A 14,454-nucleotide genomic window follows, 5' to 3' on the forward strand; every position below is an offset into this window, starting at 1 on the left:
CAGGGGTATGTCAAATTACTTTAACCTTTAACCTTCCATATTTTGCCAGGGAGGCTACTGGGGGATTCAAAAATATGAAGATTCCATGCAACATCTGACAACTGTTGGAGGTGCTTCACCAAAGCAGGGGCATTATAGAGTTACAGCCAGACTCTGGATTTATGTAAATAGGAAAACTTCAAATGATAGCAAAAGGCAACTTAAGTCATTGTGCTGCAACATATTCTGGATTTGGTGCCTAAAGACGTGAAGAGAGATTTCAAAGGAGGGTTCTGTAAACGTTGCCAAATATACTGCAGAAGTACTACATGTAAATTGCTCTCTTACAAATCTGTTGGTGATATTTAACCAATTGTCTTTATATATATATATATATATATATATATATATATATATAAATATAATACTGTATTAAGATTATAATAAAAGGATTAGTAAGGCATAGAATATTAGCACAGTAATACCAGAGCAATATAAGCACTAAACGAGCATTAAGCATACTAGTAATAATAAAAATGAGATTAAATCTAAGTAACTGCCACAAGACCATACTGGAATTGTAGTACACATCATGAACAGAACCCAAATAATATTCAATGTACCCAAATATGTTGGACAAAATAAATATTATCAATAACCAACTCAAAATTCCAGTGTTAAACCTGTAAAATAATTGGTGATCCACACTCTGCAAATGCATGCATCAACAACCTTTCAAAATTGATACATTTGCTATTGTTACTTTTAATGATGTGACGTGAACATACATTTAAGTCTGTCTTAATATTTTGTTAGACGTTTCCTCTAACCAACAAATTATAATATTGAACTTGTATACACCCAACTTCAAAACTAATATTTATAAACTAGACATTAATGAATGTTTGATGCTCTAACTAGAGCACATAGGACTAAAGGATCTCAATGTTTCCAGGGTGGGCATTATCTTTTTTCATTTCACTCTACAACAGACCTAACCACTGGATCCACAGAGATTGAAATGGTATGCAACAAGTGATCTCTTAACAGGTTTTGTCCAGATGCCCTCAGCCATTTAGAACTTTGAGGGATACGCGTTCACCACTGGGCTACAACTATTATTTTCCTTTCCAAAACCATTACTGCATATATAAAAGGACCCGCTCCAGGCATCAGTGCAGCTAGGGTTTTGATTGCATTAAGAAGGCAGAGAGGAAGGGTTTGGGAGAGAAAATGTTCCAATTCCCAGATTCTCTTTTGTAGAAAAATTGAGTTTGTGCCCATTTTTCAAAGATAAAGGAACACCTTAAACATCAAGAATATTGATCATTAGATGGTGTACACTGTGTCACTCACAAGTAGCATTTGCACAAAGTATATAAATGATAGATAATGTAACCTATATCGCACAAAAGAAAACCTCAATGGAAATGTTAGGACTAATGATTTCAGTATACAGGTTCTACACGGATCCAAAATTCCCAGGAGAAATCTGGTATGGACAGATCTGATCTCTGAGATAAATTTAAGAATTAAAGGGGGAACTTCAAGAACCCTTACCTCCTTAAGTACTGTAAGGTTAAGGAATCTTCTATTTAAATACAAATGAATAAAAAATACAAATTTAAGTATTCGACTCACCTCTTGGCCAATGCGACAATGTATAAATACACGCAAGAGAAAAGTATAAAAAGTAACAGAAATAAAATACATTTCATTTACAACACAGATACACTGATCTAAGGCAAATTAAGTCTCTACTATGTCTCCGTTTAAAACAGTATAATTGTGTGATCGCCAGTCATTGTTTTACCTACCTCTGCCAGCAGGTGGGTAACCATGTCAATATCATTGTAGGTTTTGGTCATCTGCTCCACCCTATCAGAGCCAAGAACTAAGACAAAAAAAGCATAAAACATTGTTACACTTACTAAGTGAGAGGGAATTTAATACTAAAGACATGTAATATTTTCTTTTCTTATTTTATCATTTTTAGGTATAGTCAGACCAGGGGTGCAGTCAGAGCCGGCCTAGTTATGAGGAACCATGGTTGAAAGCTTGCAGTGCATGACTGGAACAATGGTATTTGTTCCTTGAACACACAGGACAGCCAAGCAAAGGAAAATCTGTTAACAAAGGCAGTTGCAAAACATGGGTTGTGCATGGTTAGGGGCACTTAACTTAAAGAAAGAGTATGATGGGGGGGGGGGGGTTGAAAATATAGGCATTGGATTAGACAGTGGTTAGAAACAGGTACAGAACTAATAACAATGTTTTCACTTGCTCATTCAAACTCACTCACTCTTGGCATTCCCATAAACTATCCTCACAACAAAGGCCTACACTACGAAATGGTATCTATTGAAAGACTTAAACCCCCATGTGTCTTTTGATCATTATCCTGCCTTCTTTAAGACAAAAACTGCAACTGCAGCAATTTGATAAGGGCACGCCAATCAGCAATGCTTCTTTACTATTAACTGTACATGCACTTCGTTAGTCTACTGAATACTTTCCTTTGAACAATTTATTACTTTAACCTTACCCTCTATCCATAGCTGTTACTGGAAGCTTTTTTGCTCCTTTGCAAATGGTTTGTTTGTTTTATTTCTTAATCTTGCAACAGGCTGTGAGGTACAGCTTGCAAAAATCATTCAGCTCATTATGCATGACTGTTCGGTCGCATCCTTTTTAAGTCTCGGCCTGCGTAGGCTGCGCTTGCGCAGTTTCGCTCCGAGACTTCAAGTCTCAGAGTAGCAAGGGTAAACCCCGCCCCTCTTCTCCATTGGCGGGCCTCCTAAACGGCGGCCAGCCATTGGAGAAGAGATCTCTGTGACACCATTGTCTCGCTGTAAGCCCCGTCCTTTTCGGATTGAGGGGCGTGTTTATTTAGTTTCTTTCTCTCCTCGAAAAACATGCCCCTCAATCCGAAAAGGATGGGGCTTACAGAGCATGGCAAGCGCTTTCTTATAAAGTTGGCATCAGGACGGAGCCAATGAAAGTGAGCACGTAGAGCCAAAACAATGGAACTTCAAAATGTGCTTGTGGTATTGATGTGTAGAGAACGAGTAAGTGTCACTTTCGCGAAGTGAAGAAGAGTATTTTGCCATCTGTTTGAGTAGTATATGTGACTGGGGAGATTGTGGGTGAGCACAGGAAAGTGGTATTGTAATCAGGACAGAATGTATGTATGAGAGTTCGGTATCGAACTGATTGCTTAGAACAGGGCAGTGTCTGCATTTGTGGGTTGGTTTGCGGTTCAAACGCGTGAACTTCGGCACGTGAACTAGTTGCTGCCTCTGGCTCGCTTGCTGAGTGGCAGGATTTCCTGAACACTGCCATGACCTGCCTTCTGTATCATCCTCTTTCTAGGCTTGGGCGCTTTCCGTCATAAATAATTAAAGTTTTGAACTTTCAGTTGTTGACGAGGGAACACCAGAGACAGAGCGGGTTGTGTGCGTTTGATATTTGCCCCCCCCACGTCTCTGAATTAGACTTTTAAACATGCCTCGCGACAGGGAAGCAGTTTAATTGTTGTTGTGGTTTCGCAAAGAAGGGGGAACAGGACATTAAGCTTTTGTGTGAAACTCAATGAAAGGAAAGCGCGAAGTGAAGATAACCACCCAGCTGCAGCCACAAATTGGGTGGAGTTTACTATACAGGTCCTGACTATTTTTGTCATTTTTCAGCTTAGTACAAAGAGCCTATTCACACTGACAGCCAAGGAGGGCTTGTTCTTTCAAAGGCAGATTTCCTTTAAGTTACACAGTTGCCGCTATGGTATAACAGTCCGCCACTATTTCCCTTGTAAAGTTGTAATATAATAATTTTTATAAAGTGTGCAACTGTTGATAAAGGCCACACGCCGGTATTTATTTCATTCACAAAACATTTATTCAACATTAATTGACCAAAAAAATACAGATTCATCTGTTTTACTTTACTCTTTGCCATAGTTCGGTAAAGGACATTTTTTCATGTCAGTTTATATAGCTTGGTCCAATGGCATTCTAGTGGTTTACACGAGCAGCAGATCACATCTCCAAGGTCAGATTCGTATTTTGTGTGTTGGGGGTGGGTGTGTGTGTTGGGCTCTGTGTTTGTGTGTGTGTGTGTGTGTGTGTGGGGCTCTCTGTGTGTGTGGGGGGGGCCTGTGTGTGTGTGGGGGGGGGGGGGCTGTGTGTGTGTGGGGGGGGCCTGTGTGTGTGTGGGGGGCCTCTGTGTGTGTGGGGGGGCCTCTGTGTGTGTGGGGGGGGGCCTCTGTGTGTGTGGGGGGGCCTCTGTGTGTGGGGGGGCGTGTCACAAAACATTTATTCAACATTAATTGACCAAAAAAATACAGATTCATCTGTTTTACTTTACTCTTTGCCATAGTTCGGTAAAGGACATTTTTTTCATGTCAGTTTTATATAGCTTGGTCCAATGGCATTCGAGTGGTTTACACGAGCACCAGATCACATCTCCAAGGTCAGATTCGTATTTTGTGTGTTGGGGGTGGGTGTGTGTGTGTGTGTGTGTGTTGGGCTCTGTGTGTGTGTGTGTGTGTGTGTGTGGGGCTCTCTGTGTGTGTGGGGGGGGCCTGTGTGTGGGGGGGGGGGGGCCTGTGTGTGTGTGGGGGGGGCCTGTGTGTGTGGGGGGGGGCCTGTGTGTGTGGGGGGGGGGGCTGTGTGTGTGTGGGGGGGGCCTCTGTGTGTGTGGGGGGGCCTCTGTGTGTGTGGGGGGGCCTCTGTGTGTGTGGGGGGGCCTCTGTGTGTGTGGGGGGGGCCTCTGTGTGTGTGGGGGGGGGGCTCTGTGTGTGGGGGGGGGGCCTCTGTGTGTGTGGGGGGGGCCTCTGTGTGTGTGGGGGGGGGGGCTCTGTGTGCGTGGGGGGGCCTCTGTGTGTGGGGGGGTGTGTGTGTGTGTGTGTTGGGCTCTGTGTGTGTGTGTGTGGCTGTGTGTGTGTGTGGATGTGTGTGGGGGGAGGCTCTGTGTGTGTTGGGCTCTGTATGTGTGTGTGGGGCTCTGTGTCTGCTAATACTCCCTAATACTCTCTAATGCACACCTCTTGCCATTGTAAGTGACAAAACCATTTATTTATGTTAAAAAAAGTGTGGTGAGGGTGAACTCCTTTCAACTATGGTCTTTTTTGTTCAGCCCATTGCTTTGAGTTCGCCTCTGTTACATCTTAAATTTGCTCAGAGCAGTGTACACCTCTCACCTGATGCGGTCTCATGTATCATTGCACATCCTAGGATTCTGTTCTAGTACACAAGGGATTTTACAACTGAAAAGTGTATTCAACCATCACAATTCGTACATTTAGCTCTTTACTCTTAAATATATTGCATAAAAACTCTCTCTCTTGTTATGTTTCATCTACTACAAGGCACATCAAAACAACTGAATTGCAAATCAAAGACTTTTTCCTCTAATGGCTTGATGAAACTAACACAATAACTCCGCAATGTTACCTAAATTTAAAGTATGTTGCCAACAGAACATTCTCAATTTATAAGATAAATTACTTTTTTATTTGAAATGTTGTCCATGAGCATGTATGCATCTCATGTCCTAAGTGAAATCGGTTACATCTGATCAAGTCTAAGGAATATACATAAATGTTCTCATTTAATAAGAGCATTTAGAAAACATTAAACCTAGAGATGCTATGGATGCGTCATGTAGGCATGAAGTAAAATGTCAAATCCATCAAAATGATTTAGCAAAGTTCTGTTTGAATCTCATCTGGTAATTCCTAGATACCACCCATTATTAGATAGGATTACATACAGCTATTTCACAACCTTAGATGGATTAGTTCAGATGTTACCTAAAATCTAGACTATATCCAAATGGCTCAATGGTTGGAACTTTAATTTGACAAGTAGGTGGATAGCACGAATGAGAAGGGGTCTAGTGCCACTTCAAACTGAATCAGAGCTCCACAGTCAGAGTTGGGTGTTCTATTCTATCACAATGATGATATGTTAACTTGGCATAATAATAGTGGGTACAATGATGTATAATTAACAACAGTTCTTGTATGGTGATGGAACATTATGTCACAGTTGTGGAAAACTGGAGTGATATTTGTGCCCTATAATGGGGCTACCAGGACTCGCTAAACAGAATACAGAAACTGGTATATTTTGCACAATCTGCTCAACTGCACTCCAGGTGTGTAGATAGTCCGATCGAGTGGCTTAGAGGACTAATGCATCCACTGCCTAAATACTTGTTACCCCTCTTGATCATAGATTTGAATCCCAATGAACTTAATAAGACTTTTATTAATCGGATATGAACGTGCACTATACAAATATGACTAATTTTATGTTACAGACGTGACAAAAACGTTGGGAGAAGATGAGACTAAATTGCAGCTCGTTTGCGTATAAAAGAAGTGATAAGGAAGTTGGTCAGCTTTAATGGCAGTCTCATCATAGTTACTCGACAGGCCCTTCAGCACACAAACGAAAGTTAAATGGATGTGTAGCTAAAATAAATCTAAAATGCATGGACATTTCTTATCACAGCCTAACCATAACCTTTCACCATATAATGCTCAGAATACCAGTTCTACTAAACACTATTGCATACGTTTTTTTTTTTATCTACACTCTCTCCAATAAGACACTGCAGCCAGTGACCTATTACAAACTGCCTTAAATCAAACGTGCTTCCCATTAGCTCGCCTTAGTGGATCTCAAAAACTGTGCGCACAGTAACTATGTTATGCCATTTTTTTAATCTTACTGTTACTTGTTGGCTTCTCCAGTTCTACCAGCCCTTGCCTGCTGCCCCCTTCTTACTAGGGGTGGGTGGAAATCACAGAGTTTCACTAAGCAGGATTCTGTGGAGTTGCATAAAAACTCAGCGAGATTCCGCAGAGTTCTGCGAACAGGTGGAATCAGCATGTTGCGCTATTTTTTTAGCGCCAGGAGCTTGCGCTGCACTGCAAAATTAGAGCGAACAGCACCACATGGTGTGCCAAAGGGCGCTGCTTATTTGCTGCCGCTGGAGCAGATTTCTGCTCGAGCTGCAGCTTTCTCACAGTTAACAGTCCAGACTGCCCTCGATCGCCCACACTGAGAAATCGCACCAGGTGCCATCCTAGCATCCGAAAATGACGTAGGGGGCGCCAATTCCCACACACCAACTTAACATAGGTGAGTCGTACACAAGAGAAAACTCTGCCACTCAGTGGTTGGCAGAGTTTTGCCAGAGAACGGAATGGCCATAACTCCGCTGCAGGAGCGAAATTTATCGCCCACCCCTACTTCTTACCTGTAATCACGATGCCCACGCCCAGCTTTTAACTAGTACTATTGCCAGCAAAACAATATTATTTGGGGCACATCCCAGCATCACAAGTCCCCTTTCCTGGGTTATGTATTTTGAGAACATATACAACAGCAGGTAGCTGACGCATTGAATTTAATTATTTAACATGAGTATGACGTTTTCAGTGAGCCTCGTACACCTGGTACAGAAGTATGTGTTCCACCAGTATTACTGAAGTAGAGGTGTAAAAGAGAGGTATACTATAGACTTTTAAATTATATGGGAACAGGTGGGCAAGAGGCTTTACATATTTAAGCATTCACACCATTAGGAGTGCAAAAAGCCTTTGAATTATCAATCTCTCACTTAGAAGATACAAAGAGAGGTGCTTGAAGTAATTTCAAGTGTTTAAAGTTTCTGTGCGAGTTACTTTCTGAGTAAGAGTAATTAGGTTTATCATGTATGGGATCAGGACTTTATTGCACTGTGAGGAACATCCAGAGCAGCGTTTCTCAACTTATGTGGACATCCTCTGAATTACTACTAGAAGGTGGACACCCTAGCCTCAGTAATTGCAAGATTTAGAACTTCTAAATATGTATACCCAAATACATACATTATGACATTTTGATTGAATTTTAATGTAAACGCTGGGGCTTTTCTAACTGTTTTTATTTACAAAAGACCAAATCAAAATGTTAAGCTTTAGCATAATACTTTTTAAAAAATGTATTCCTAATGCTTCCTCTGTTTTTGGTGGCAGACACCGGTGCTGCACTGTGGCCACCAATCATCCTTCCATGAATCTATCAAAGGATACCAACATAATTTTTAGCCGCCAATTTCAGATTTCTTCACATTTCCAGAGCATTGTAAACTTTTCTATTTTGTATATACTTTATTACTCTACTACAATTACAACAAAAATTCTAAACAGTGGTGGACTGAGCAGTCTAGAACTTTAGAACAATGAAAATTGGCCAAAGATTGACTGACTCCTTGTTTCCTGACAAATAGATGTGAAAGACTTGTTTCAGAAAATATGGACGACGAAGGAAATTATCCAGATGACATAATGGCATGAAGTATTTCCCTTATTACACACAGGCCCCTTCAAGTTTACATTGTGGCAAGTCAGCCTTAAGAACTCTGGAAGGCAAAGACACTGTGCTAGATAATAAGGAATCTGTCCCCAACCACAGCAGGACAAGTAAAGGGCTCTAATTTTATTATGGGAACTTAAAGATGAGTCCTCAAGGACACAGACAAGTAGGAGACTACTTAACCTTTATCATCCAAGTGTTGTGTGATACTATTGTGTGGGCTCATACAAAACAAACTATAACCTAAGACGCTTGGGACCCCTGGACCATCTCCATTACAGAGTCAGAATCGAAGTCTACGTGTAGTCCAGAGGTATCCTAGAGCTGAACTGTGCAAACTTCAATAATGAGAGATTTAAGCATGTGTCACTCTAGAAATGTGTGTCTAGGCCCAGAACACACACAGCCCACTTCACTATAGGAGTCACTTGTCGACAACAAAACAAATACTTTGACTTTGCTTCGTATTGGGGAAAAACAATGAGCAGATAAGACGGATCCTGTTGGTTTATGGGGACACTCCAATGTAGACGTGTCCTAATAAATAGTATTGAAGCAGTAATGATGATAGTGTAAGTGTAAACTGAGGACTCCATCCAATAAAGAGAGGGGTAGTTTGTCCAGATGAAGGCTCTTTTCAATGTATAAATTGGTGCCAAATCAAGAAGAACAACAATACGAAGTACCTTGCAATTTTACGCTTACAGTATATTGTTCATTTGGGTACCATGCTTTGCTTACACATAGCTACAACCTGACACCTCACCTTCTATAGAAGAGTTATTATGGTTTTGCAGTGTAACTGAGTTTTATGTTTAAATCATCATAAACCTTTGTAAACGGAAAAAAAATATTTTAATGTTGCAGAAACAGTGATTTTCTTCGTGGCTAACAAAATTTCTATGACGTAGGTATGAGGAAATAAATAATTGAGATATTTTTTTAAAACAATGTTTTCTTTCTAGTGGGAAAGTCCATCATTAATTGCCTAGTAAGGTGAGATTTAAGAGTGGCTTTCTACCATAATACCTATGAGTCATCTGTACATACAACACACACATACAACCGTCAGTCGCTGATAGACATAAAACCATGCGCAGGCGTAGTAAAGGACAGCCACCACAGAACAACAACGAAGGAGAAAGAAAAGACCCAGAATTACCTTGAGAAAAAGGGTCGGACTGGAGAGATCCTTCCAAGGAGGAAGAAGAAAGGTCAGCAAAAGCTGAGACAGCAAGATGTTAGACAGAATAAGATAGGACATAAAAACAATCCTTTTAGTGTTTAGCTTTAAAAATAAAAAAAACATGATATATAAACTGCAGAAATAAAACACTTTTAAAACAGATACAACAGTTAATACATATATTTCATAGCAGAATATTCCACACATTGTCCAAAGGTACTACTTTAATCGTCATAGGTTTCCATTAAACCAAAACTAAAGAGAATACAGTTGAGTGGTCAGGAGTCATTGGGTGGTGTGACTTTATTTTGTATGCAGGCCAGAGAATGTCTTATTTACATCTACAAGGGCATTTATGTTCAACATGTTCACTTTTACAATAGAGCTCTTTCAAAATGTGGTCTTTCAACAAACTGGGCTGCACCTGGCACAAACGCCTTCTACCTATTCGTTGTGTCCCAGTAATTTCAGGGACAACAGCAAACCGTAAGCATGCACCAATGAGCATGTATGTGACACAAAGTACAAACAGACTGGAAAAATGCAAACACCCTTCAGTCTACTCCTTACCATGCTGGTCACTTGCCATGAGCAACAGAATCAGTTAAGTGTCCTCCGAATCAACAGAACATTGTTAAAGTAATCCTACCCACGCCCAAAGTACCATTCTCTGCTGAAATGAAAGTAAAAATGTCTAACAAAGCAATGAAAAGCTGAAAGAGGTCAGCCCTATTTAAATAATCAGGGAGTACTTCTAGAAGAGTGTTAGACTTGTAGAGAGACAGATGTGCAAGCACAAGAGTCATAATGGCCGCCTGCCTCTGGCACGCCAATCCGTACAATGAGCTGTTTTCACTGTTTATGGAGCTTATTAATCTCCACTTCAGTATTCTCTTTACCCCATGCGATGAGAAGTCTCCGGTCCCCTGCATGCAGTGCATATAGCTTTGTGATCCAGACAGAGGGCGAAACTTTGGGTCGCAGTCCTCCTACTGTCAGTTTTAGCTGCTGCACTGGTGAATTTACATCATATTTATCAGTTTGGCTTATTACCCTACCTTACAAATTTGCATGCAAATATTTGTTTATTTGTCCACATAGAAAACGAATCTACATCTTCTGCCCATAAGAGTAATCAGGCACTATCTCCACCACCTAATAAGTCAAAAATTGTTGACTCTTCTGAACTTTTACTCACTTCTATATTAGAGGAATTACACGCGGTTAGGTCTAACACTGACAATATTGTTACGGAGGTTAAAAATATTCATAAGGATATGGCTGGTCTTTCCATGAAGGTTGCAGACAATGAAACTAAAATGATATTCAAGTAAAAATGGACTAACTAATTCCACTTGCCACGAAAATCCCTCTTATAAATAAACTAATGCTAGACTTGGAAATTATAAACAGACAAAGTAACTTGAGAATTTTCAATTTGTCTGAAGACATAGAGGACAAGGATTGTAGACGCTTTCTTGAGAATCTACTGCCTAATCTCTTAAAATAAAAATTTCCAGAAAAACTAAAGAGCATTGCATTCTATCCCACAGTAAGCCTGGCTAAACCAAGACAAGTGATATTTAAAGTTTTTCATCACCATCATCTTATTATGTTTAAAAAAAACTGCAAGAGATTCCTACTCTCATGGTTAATGATAACAAAATATTCATCCATCAAGACTTTGCTAAAGAAACAGTTGTCATCCGGAAGGACTTTACAGCATTGTGACCACGACTTAGAAACTCAGGATTTAAATATGGTCTTTCTGATCCTTCCACCACGCGCATTTGGAAAGATGGAGTTTCTAAGTCATTTCACCATCCAGAAGCTCTTTGAGCATTTTTAGATAATCACTTTCTGCTTTGAATTAATATGCAGGACCCATGAAACTGATACAAAAAATAACATATAAGGGGCTCTACTTCTTACTCACTTATTAGCCGTATTTATATAAAGTTTGGATCATCATGGGCTTTTCTCATCTGGCTATTCTCTTAATACACATGTGTATCTCAAATTTATTATTAATGTTCCCTGTTGTCTTTTTGTGTAGACTTTCATATGTGTCCTTTTCTTTTGTTGCTCTCCATCCTCGAACTACTTCATTGGTCTCCACTTCTTCCTCCTTATCTTAGTGCGGTCACCGGTTTGTCCTTCTCCTTAAATATCTTGACTTCTGGGTAATAGTCATAAAATTAAAATTGTGTCTCTGAATGTTAAAGGGTTACAACAGCCTGGTAAATGTTTGAGAATTCTAGATTATTTATTTAGACATAAGGCTATCATCTGTTTATTACAAGAAACCCAAATCTTAGCCTACATGAAAAAGAAATGGATAAGTCATACGCTTTCTTCACAAGCAGCAGGTAAAAAAATGGAGTGGCAAGTCTATTTTCTAAAACACTTCAATTACAAATTTTAGATCAACATTCAGATTCCTATCTGTGAAAATTAAACTTGGTACTACTATTTTACATTTGACTAATATCTATGGCCCAACAGTTGGTGGCCTGATATTGTGGAACCACATTACCTCTGAAATTACTCAACTTGCAAATGGTCCTCTGTTGGTCGCGATTTTAATCTGATTTGTGATCCCCTTTTAAAGACTCTCCTCTACTAAATTTACACCTGCAAAAGCTTTTTAGTCACTTAAAACTGTTTCAATAATACACAACTTGACATTTGGCAATTACATTTCTTAACCCATTAAACTTTACCTTTTTCTCCAACCCACACAATTCTCATTCACGTTTAGATTATATATAAGCACCCAAAGACTGGGAAAAATCTATCACTCCGATCAGTAATATTGAAATAGCCAATCATGCAATGATTTCACTATGTTTGCAAGTAAATAATACCTGATCGCGCATGAATGTTTATGCTGTTCTTCAAGATGATAATTAGGCTAACATATTATCCGCTATTCAAGATTACTTTTATCTCAACTCAGATGGTGTAATATCTCCTATTGTAAAATGGGATGCTATTAAAGCCTTTATAAAGAGAGGTAACTATTTCTATAATGGCCATCGCAAATAAAGCATGTTATGCAAAATAATTAGATTTGGACAAACAAATTGTTTAATTTGAAAAGTTACTTGTATCTTCTAAAAAAAATTGCTTTTAAAACTACACAGTAAAAACTTAAATACAACTATAATTAATTACTATAGCAGGAATACAACGTCCTTAGTAAAAAGCTACATTTTGTTTTAATGCTAATAGATCTGGGAAAAGGCTATCTATCTTTGGATTAAAAGAGATGGAACTCAAATTCATGCTATTCACAGAGATAATGGTACAATTGCTTTATCTACTCCAGAGATTGTTGATGAACTCCTTAAATTGTATTCCTCGTTCTACAACAAGCCAGGTTTCCTTGACTTTCAAGTGACAGATGCTTTTTTTTTTATCCGCTAACCTTCCACAACTTTCCCAATCTGACCGGTCTAAACTGGATACACCTATATCTAAACGAGAAATTCTAACAGCTATTCACTCACTCATAGCATGAAATTCACTAGGACCAGATGGTATGCCTGCAGAATTTTATAAAGCGTTTTCTACTAAACGTACTCCCCATTTACATCACTTATTTACTGATTTCAGCAAATGGTTGCAGATTCTTTTACTAAGGTTATGATAAAAGTATTACCTAAACCAGGCAAAGATCAGACCAACATCTCAAACTATCACCCTATCCTCTAATATATCAATATTGTAAACATTTTTGCACAAATCCTGGGCACAAGACTGGCCAACATTTTATCATCACTCATACATATAGATCAAAAAGGTTTCATGAAAAAGAGGTATTCTGTTAATAACACAAGACTTTTGTTTCATGTAATAGACACCATCTCCACCTTTACTTCACCCTTTGGACTTCTTGCTCTAGATGCTGAAAAAGCTTTTTTGGAGTGGGGTGGGGGGGGGGGGCGCGGGAGGAGAAAAATCACTGGCAGTTTTTATTTAATACCATCTTGTTTTCATTTTGGAAGTGGATTTATTAAAATGGTGTTCGCATTATATGGTTCATTTTCCTCACAATGACTTTTTATTAATGGTCAGTTCGCCGTCTCTTTTCTGCTTTATGGAGGAACACGGCAAGGATGTTTATTTTCATCACTTTTCTTGCTAGACATCAAAACTTTACTTTCTAGTATCCAAAATTCTAAGGAAACTATAGGGCTTGAACCTGCAAATTTACACTTAAAACGTCTGCTTATGCGGACGGTGTCTTATTATACATTAGTAATCAAACAACCTTTATACCTTAAACACAAGTAAAACTGAAATATTTTCCCTGAATGTTCATTGCACCCCTGATGTGTTAGAGAATACGGCAAAAGGAAAAGTTAAATTGTTTGGGAATCCAATTTTCACATTCTCTTAAGCACTCAATTATATTAAACTATTTGATTACTAGAGCCACTGGAAAAAATGTGGAACTGGTCTCCATTGCACTTGCCATGGCGGGGAAAATGAAATCTATTAAAATGATATTGGCTCCTCTTTATTAATGCCCCCATTACAATTACCTCTCTTATTTAAAAAAAAAAAAAACGAGATAGCATTTTCTCAAAGTTTCTTTGGCTTTATAAACCTTCATGGCTTTGCTAGATCAAACTCAAACTTTCCAAACTTAAAGGGGGACTTGGTTTCCCAGATTCTTTTAAATTATAATAAAGCATTTATTTTGAAACAAGGCTCTCTATGGTTTACACTTTACATGCATTGACACTGTTCATTCACTGAAATGACTCCAAGTGGAACATTTGGTCTCAACATTTCCTTTGCTGACATTATCTATGGCTATCTCGAACAAGCTTCTCAAATCATCTGACAATATACATCGCCTAAACTAATCATACATGATTGATTCCTCATTTTTGTCACCAATTTCAAAACCTA

At 39.0% G+C, this 14,454-nt stretch overlaps 1 protein-coding gene across 4 annotated transcripts in view; it reads right to left on the minus strand.

Moving 5' to 3' along the window:
• The window catches only part of TRAK2 (trafficking kinesin protein 2), an 845,826-nt gene that overhangs the window by 690,321 nt on the left and 141,051 nt on the right, over nucleotides 1–14,454 (minus strand). For 2 of the 4 annotated variants that reach the window (XM_086955254.1, XM_086955251.1), the window contains exons 4-5: nucleotides 9,508–9,570; nucleotides 1,797–1,873 (exon numbers count right to left, since the gene is read on the minus strand). In XM_086955254.1, coding sequence (XP_086811380.1) covers nucleotides 1,797–1,873; nucleotides 9,508–9,570 — 140 coding nt within the window. The remainder of the gene's footprint in view (nucleotides 1–1,796; nucleotides 1,874–9,507; nucleotides 9,571–14,454) is intronic. The other 2 variants (XM_086955252.1, XM_086955253.1) reach the window with 1 other exon arrangement.

This window comes from Lissotriton vulgaris, chromosome 2_1, assembly GCF_964263255.1.
Source record: "Lissotriton vulgaris chromosome 2_1, aLisVul1.2, whole genome shotgun sequence".
NCBI lineage: Eukaryota > Metazoa > Chordata > Amphibia > Caudata > Salamandridae > Lissotriton > Lissotriton vulgaris.